Source organism: Calonectris borealis, chromosome 11 (assembly GCF_964195595.1).
Source record: "Calonectris borealis chromosome 11, bCalBor7.hap1.2, whole genome shotgun sequence".
In the NCBI taxonomy this organism is placed as follows: Eukaryota; Metazoa; Chordata; class Aves; order Procellariiformes; family Procellariidae; genus Calonectris; species Calonectris borealis.
The window spans coordinates 15,432,808-15,440,929 of record NC_134322.1 but is presented as its reverse complement, the minus strand read 5'-3'; the positions used below and the strand labels follow the sequence as shown (position 1 = coordinate 15,440,929).

General features: G+C 43.0%; 1 protein-coding gene across 1 annotated transcript in view; it reads left to right on the top strand.

The window, feature by feature from the left end:
* The first annotated feature begins 817 nt into the window (after window positions 1-817).
* Window positions 818-8,122, top strand: part of NEDD4 (NEDD4 E3 ubiquitin protein ligase) — a 62,755-nt gene continuing 55,450 nt past the window's right edge. Inside the window, exon 1 of the mRNA XM_075160142.1 lies at window positions 818-923. Within this exon, the coding sequence (XP_075016243.1) occupies window positions 879-923 (45 nt within the window). The 5' untranslated portion in view covers window positions 818-878. The remainder of the gene's footprint in view (window positions 924-8,122) is intronic.

The following is an 8,122-nucleotide window of genomic DNA, read 5'->3' as shown; positions in this document are numbered from 1 at the left end:
GGGGCGGGGGGGGTAGATTTTTCTTTTGAGAAAACGGAAAGTCTTTACAACATTGTTGCTTTGATTTCAGACAAAGCTTTTACAGTTTATCTTTCTCTCTCCTCTGGCATTCTCCCTGCTGGGGTGTTATGTCAGGTCAGCTCCTTACACAGCAGGGACTTCCTTCCTCCTCCCAGCACCCTGGAAGGCAGCACTACCTCGTCCTGGCGGGCAAGGTCCTTTCTGCACGTTGACAATGATTATTTTTTCCTCTCAGTTTTCTCCAAATTTTTGCAATTCCAGAAGGTTCCCTGGATGCGAGGGGTTTAGGCAAGAGCTCCCACAGCTTGCGCCTGGCTCTCAGAGATGCGGAAAAGACCCCGACGATGTAAACTACAGGGAGAATTTTTAGAAAAACGATTTTATTCACCCCATGACCTAGCTAAGGGGTGCCCCTCCAGCAGGGTAGGGGGGAGGCACGGTGCTGGCCCCCTGCCCGCCCCGGGGCGGGCGGCAGGCCGGCCAGAGGCACGGGGCGCCCTCAGGGGCGGCGGAGCTGAGGGAGGCGGGCCCGCCCCGCCGCCTGGGGCCGCGCGCCCCCTCGGGCTGCCCGCGCGGCGCGTGTCTCCGGGCGGGGCGCGGAGCGAGAACTAATCGGGAGGCTCTGCCACCTCCCGGGTGGGCGGTGGCGCGGGCTGCTGCACCAATCAGACGAGGCGGGGGGCCGAGAGAGGAGGGGGGCGCGCGCCCGCGCTCTCGGTGCTGGGGGGCGGCTGCCGCTCGCGGGCTCGGCGGGCTGTGGGCGGGGCTGTGGGCGGGGCGGCGGCGGGCCGCGCGGCGGGGCGGTGGCGGCGGGTAAACACGGTGGCGGGGCTGCGGGGAGTGCGCGCCGCTCGGCCATGGCGGCTTCTCCTGTTGAGGTGTTCGGGCTGCCGGGCGAGGAGGTGAGGCCTGTGACCGCCCCCCGCGCTGCCCCGCTTCCTTTCTCCGCGGAGGGCGGGCGGCGGCTTCCCCGCGGGGCCGGGCCGGGCCAGGCGGGTCTCCCCTCAGGGCGGGGGTTTCCTGCGGGCCCGCCGCGGACTGGCGTGGCGGCGGGGTGGGGCAGCGGGGCTGAGGGGCGGGCTGAGGTGAGGCGAGGTGGGGGCCCCGGCGGGCCCGCCCGGGAGCGGGGCAGCGCGGGGCCGGCGCCCCCCGTGCCAGCTCCCCTCCGCACCGGCTGCGGGGCCGCCCCGCCAGCCCCGGCCGGCCGCGGGGACCGCGGTAAGCTGGCGGCTGCGTGTCTCCTAGCACCGGCATTCCTGTCTCTAGGCTGCTTTTTGAAAGCTGTGCGAGCCTCCCCCTATAGCCGGAGAAATTCGCGTGCGTTGGGCAACTTCCTCGTGACGGTGCTGGATGGGTGAAGCGGGATTTCTTCTCCCCCCGCTCCCTCCCCCAGTACTGAAGAATAAAGTCTTTGTTTCAGGCTTTGTCACAGACAGTGTTTGAACCACTGCAGCGGTGCGTGGATTAAAATTGTACAAAAGGTAGTTTGGGGCCTGAGCGATGATGCTTTTCTCTGCATTGCCATTAGCGAGAGTATGCAATCTTGTGTGCCTTTCGGTGTTTTTTGCAATAAACTCGTGGGTAACTGACAGTGACTTCGACAGCGACTTCTGTCATGAGGTCGTAGTTCCTGAGCACGTGGATCTTTGGAAGGTGGCTGATAAGGATGTACCTGTTACTGTGCTTAAGTGGTAGACAGGTGGGGTGGGCTTTTGCATCGTAAGTGTGGCTTGTGCATAGGGCAGAATATTAATGGAATAGTTAACTTTATCAAGGAGAAAGAAGGTAACATTTTTTTAATTGCGGGTACAGGAAGACTAAAAGCTGTACCCATCTGAAAGCTGTTTGGTGACCTGTGTGAAATGTCTGTAATGTTGTCTTTGAGCCAACAGGATATTTTACGAAGACTGTTTTTGATCAGCTCTTTTTGTGTCCAGGCGGTGATGATCTCTGTGTCAATGCACGCTTGTTGAGTCCTCAGCAGGAATTCACTTTATTAAAGCTATGAAATATTATTCCTGGTCTGTTAGCATGGCTCTCTTTCTGCTTTACTTCTGGAGAAGTAACTATAAAGCTCTCAAATGATTTTTTTTTTTTCCTTAATATTTGAATTGCAGAGGAGTTCTAACAGAAAATTAGCACAGCATGCTGCAGGGGTTGCATAGCACTTCCCATTGCAAGATCGTATTTTCAGTTGCTAGTGACTTTTTGAAGCTATCTAGTTGGACTAAAACATTCCATGCCTCAGGCTCTCTGTTTTAACTTTATTAAACTTTGGTCAGTTTCGTTGTTTCTTAGCCTCCTTGCTATGGGGAAAATATTTTGAAATCTGGTCAAAATGGAACAATTCTGATCTTCCCTCCATCCTTTTGAACATGAACATGTTCCTTTGGAACAGCTGGGGGAGGGGAGAGAAAGTTTGAGTATGTAACAAATCTATCAAATCCAACTTTTTCCATAATTCAAAAGCTTAGGCAAACTTTTTCAATTTACAAATGTGAAAAATGCAGTTTGTTTATGACCAGAGACTTTGATATTCAGCTGGTGCTTATTGATTCACATGTAAAGAACTTGCTCTGTTTTCTTCATAGTTTTCATTTGTGATTCTGCATGCACAAATGACAAAACAAATGATCTTAGAGTCATAGGAAAACTACTGCCAGGTGCTTTTGCCTAGGGTACTAGAATGGAAACTACAGTTCTACCTCTCTAGATTGTGTTTTTGCTGTGATTCTGGGTATGCAGTTTTTCAGATTTGAACTCTGGGAAGACAAAAAAAGATAAAGTTGGAAACCCAGATCATATAGAAAGTAGCATCAAGGAGTTTTCTGTAAAAGCCTCCCCTGCCCTCATTTTGCAGGCTTTTCATAATTTATGTCCATACACTGCTACTTCCCCAGGGCTGCTCTGTGACCCATTCTGCAAAACGGATTTGCCTGGGATATGATTCAAAATTGTCTGGTAGAAGAAAGCAGTCTTATCTGCAAAACCTCTATACTTGTTGCAGCTATTGCATACGATTATATGATAAATATAATAATTGTAAATAAATGGTAAATAAAAGCTGAGAAGTTGGTCTAATTGTTGAGGCAGTTGAATGCAGCATTAGAGTGTGGATTTCCACCCCCCAAGATATGCATTTATTCCAGATTTCTTGGTTAATGGTGTATTAGTCACGTGGACTTAATAAAGGATTGCTAATATGATGTTGCTGACACAAACAAACTGATGAAGAAGCTGGGATGAAAAGGAAGCTGTAGCTGAGGTTATTGTGAATACAGTGGGTTATTATATATGCTGTATTTAGGTATCTGAATTTCAGTGCCTGAATGTAGCAGATGCAGTTGTCCTTAATTTCTCTGGTTCAGTTTTTCTTCTATAAAATGGATATAGTATCCTTCTGTCACCCACAGGACTTCTTATGATTTATTTGGATATTGAAATAATGAGTGCTAGAAAAGTCAATGGGGAAAACTAATAATTCTGTATTCAGAGCAGGGTCTTAGCACTGTGTGGAAAATGAGGTCTGGGGTCACATGCTGAAAAATGACAGGAGAAAATAAAAAATAGTAGTTTGTGAGCAATACCAGTTTTGTTTACTTAGTAAGGTGTCTTGTCTCTTAGAAAGAAATAGTTTATGATCCTACCATCAAAAGTTCTAACAGGATGAATATGCAATAACAGGCTAAAATGAATATAATCTAGGGACAATATTAGACTAAAACTGAATGCTGATCACATTTCTGAATTCTTTTTTTATTGTGAATTATTTTACATTGCAGGATACTATATAGAAAAAAGGCAAATGAACAGATTATACACTTTGCTACAGCTAATCTCAATGTAGACAAATAAAGAGCTCTAATAATATTTTTTTAAATTACTTTTTATCCTCTCCTTGATTTTTTTTTTTTTTTTTTTTAAAAGAGGAAAGAAATGCCTTAAAGTATACTTCCCACCTCCAGGTCAGACTTTCTCTCACAGTGCTTTTTGCCTTGGGCTGCTTGAAAACGTCAGTTGGGAGCATTAACTGCTGCAGACTTTGTCTTGACCTGTAAAGTGGGTGACTGTGCCTGTTGTTGCATACTCGGGATACGTCTACGTTGGAATATAGTTGCAAGTGTTCGTTCAGATCCGCAGGAGCGGACTGACACAACTGCTGCTTTTCTTTGTCATAGCAGTGGTAACTTTGCTCTTAAATGTGCTTGTTGAGGTAGGGTGTCCTTAGCTACAGGGTTTTTGATTGAGGGACTTTCTAATACAAAACTTTCAGGTTGCTAGGACTTAGATTTCTGTAGATTAAACATTTTGATCGAGCATTTTCTGACACTGAGCTATTCATTTCCAGTTACTGTGTTTTTGTGACAATTTACTGCAATACTAAATACAGCATTTTCTAACAGTAATTGTGGAATGATCTTTCAAAGACTGAAGGAAGAATCGTTGATATCTCAGCTAATGCTGTGTTATTTCTTTGGTTACAGAAGGAATTATATTTTTCAGTGGTTTCCTGGGTTAAAAATACAATTGTTAAAGAACTGTCCAGAATGACAATGTATTTATTTCTGTTTTCTATTAAAATACCTGCTTGCACTGCAGGGCTTTGGAATGGCATTTAACAAAATGGCGCCGCTTGCCTATATACATGTGTTTCATAGCCAGTTTAATTTAAAAATTTCTATATGTCAGAGTTCTTACACTCCCAGCCTGAATTAAGGACTTTCTTATTTTGCTTAGCTCTTTTTATATTGCCTAAGTAATGTAAATTAGCTATCTCTTTTGGTCTGTTGTGTCTATTATGTTTGATTTGTTTCAGGGATCAAACTAGTAATGCGAACTTCTCATAGGCAAAAATACACTTGCATTTGAAATTTTAGATTTCTCAGTCACTAGAGAGCTGTCCTATGTAGAAAAAGAGTTCTTGTTTTCTGCAGGTCACATAAGATTTCTCATAAGCATATGGTACTTCATTCTGGAAAGCTATAGATATATTTTTATGTTCCTTTAGGATATACTACTGGAGTAGGTTGTTCATGGTTGTTTAGCTTGCTGCTGGTGAGCTGGATGTCTTGGATACATGGTTTGTCTTCTCTACTTCTGCACGTCTTACCCCACAACTCTTTTCATATTGCTGTATTTTGGAGATGATGCTGATGACCAGAAATCTTTCAGACATTAGTTCCGAGACTGACATGGACTAGTCTTCCTCTGGATTGCTTCTGATGAAAACAGCAATTTTGTTTGCCTTGTTTGTGCCTGAGCTTGAGGCAGCTCAGTGCTTCTGTTCCTGTTCAAACCCTATGGCCTGCCCAGCACCTCTGTACTGGGTATCTGCTCCATCTGACTCTGTTCTTACATGGGGCACTCTAATAGAAAAAAACAGACATGCATGCCTCTGTGCTTCAGAAATGCTCTGAATTTATTCTAGGCTGTGAAGGACTTTCCCATTGCAAGGCGTGATCTGGAATCCAGTGGAATAGTTTAGACGCTTGTAAAAATGGTGCTGCTTGCTTGTTTGGGGTTTTGGGAGGTTTTTTGGTTTTGTTTTGGGGTTGTTGGTGGGTTGGTTTTTTTGGTTTGTTTTGGGTTTGTTTTTTTTTTTTTTGAACAGCAATATAATTTGTGTAGATCTTATGGTTTCCAGAAGCTATCTGGAACCTGTGTTTGGTTTGGTTTGTTTTTAAAAGCCTTTCTTTCACACTGAAGTAACAAACACTAACTGTGACTGTTGTGGATATTGGGTTGCACATGTTGAAAGGTGGTTTTCTTGTTGTTGTTTTTTGGTTTGGAGGGTTTTTTGGGTTTTTTTTTTTGTGTGTTTGTTTTGTTTTTTAAAGTGAAATTCTGTTGACAAACGGATAACTCCATTAGTGGACTCTTCTTGAATCTTTTCCTTAATTTGCAATCAAACGGTGGTGTTAAGTACAATCTATAGCAACATCCAGCATTTCTTGAAGGATGAGACTGCCTTATTTATGAACACAAAATGCTCCTATGGTACAATTAATGTTTAAGTTCCTTTAGTGGGTTAGTAAGACTGGACTGTAACCAGCAGGTGGAAGTTAATGCCTTTCATTATGTTTACAAGATTGATTAATGTAGTTCTATAATAGGAATCTTTCTGAATGTAAAACTTGCTTTGTTTGCTTTGAGAGAATTTCTTCAAAGAAAAATGGTTCAACTCTGTTGGTCACCGTGGAGGGGGGGGAGAGTGCTCTCTGGGTTGTGAAGGAATGGTCAAGACGACAAAGTCTTCTTCCCACTTTCCACCTCCTGGTGAAATGAACTGATAATGCTAACAAAACTTACTATCATTTAGAGGTCACCTAACATGTATATCTGCCTCACTTGCAAGGTCTGAATATTGCAGGAACTACCTTCCTTCAGCTAAGGCTCACCATTTTGTGGGAAATGCTTTCTTTCAAATGAGATGGTAGGTTTTAACAGTAACTTCATTGGGCCTATTTCTCATGCTGTCAACTTTGTATCTGTGTCCTGCTGGAATTGCTCAAGCTGAATATAGCATATGTAAGTGCTCTTAGCTAGCCTGATTTTATAATTATGTGTTGGAGTGTTTTGTTTAAGATCTAAAGAACTTTATTTAAAATTCTCAGTACCTCTTTCTCTATAATATATGCGGAAAGCCTGTTCTTAAATGTTGTTTTTAAGGTTAGACAGGTGAATGTCAGTATCTTCTGGACTGCTTAAGGGAAAACATTCTGTGCTAACCTCAGTGTAGGTAATGGAAGAGCCAAATCCTTAATTATTCAGACTCTTAAAGGTTTATTTGAGATAAAAAGACTGCTTATTGCTCCAGTAAATGCCATTAAGGAATTTGTTTTTGTTGTGAAACACTCAAATGTAACTTTATGGTCACTAATGATCTCAAGGTGTAAAACAAAACCAAAACCAAACTTTTAATGCAATTTAAAATAAGTAAAGTGCTCTTGGATGGGAGATACTGGCTAGGAAACTTGCTAAGATACGGGTTTTTTAACAGAGCAGTTTCAACTACTAAAATTGGCAGATGCAAGAAGCTGTCTATTCAACTGAAGTATGTAGTCACTTTTTAGCTGTAAGTAGCTTTCAGCATGGTTTCCAAGCTGCTCCTAGGCTTCAGAGCCTTCTATGTGATGATGTTGGTCTTCAACGATTTGTGCTTGAAATACAAGCTACTAGTAGGGTAAAGCTGGGTACCTTGAGTAAGATGTCTCACAGATTTGAGAAACACGCTGTAAAAGAAACTGTACGTTCATGGTGTGTATCTCTTACGCTAGTACTTCAACAGCGTCTTGGCTTTAGTGCACTTCTACCCGTGCAAGTGTCCTAACTTTTCTTGCTGTTTATAGCTGTTCCTTAATGAGGTCAGCAGTCTGTGTAGATGTGCATTGCAGAACACTCTATAATAGTTGATAATCTTTTTTTTTTTTTTTCCCTCTTCCCCTCTACTGACCGTCTGGACCTCAGTACATGGGATGGGAAGGATTGCTCTACATGGGACGTAGAACATCCCTTCCTTTTTATGCTCTTTCACTGGGCCAGGCTATTTACTCGTTTCACTTTTGAACTTCCTAACTATTGGTATGTTTATTTCAGCTTGCCCTATCGGCACATACCCGAAGCTGAATTTTCTGTTTTCTTTTTATCTGTATACTATACGCAGATGTGGTATGGAACTTAAGAAAGCCTTAATATATAATTGCTGATATTACCAGAATCTTAAAAGGTGATGCTGCTGTACTGTTTTATCGTTGCAATATCCTTTGATGCTCTTTTCTTGGCTTGATTTAGTGGTAGTTGATTCTTGACCTGTCTAGCTGGAACAAAAGAATAACAGGATGTTATTGCTTAGAGCAATTGTTTACTAAAAAGTGTGCTCTCTGTTAGACTACTCAGACATTTTTATATTGGCTTCCTTAAAAAAAGGTGTCTAGTAGTCCAGCACATACTACCATTTTATGTTTTACGTTAAATTAACCATCCTGTTTTTGGTGTTTCCTTACATGCTGTGTGAATCTTTTCTGTAGAAGTATATTGAAAAAGCAAAACCAAAACTTGAACCAAAGAATAAAATAGGAAAGCCAGTAAAATTAATTTTTCA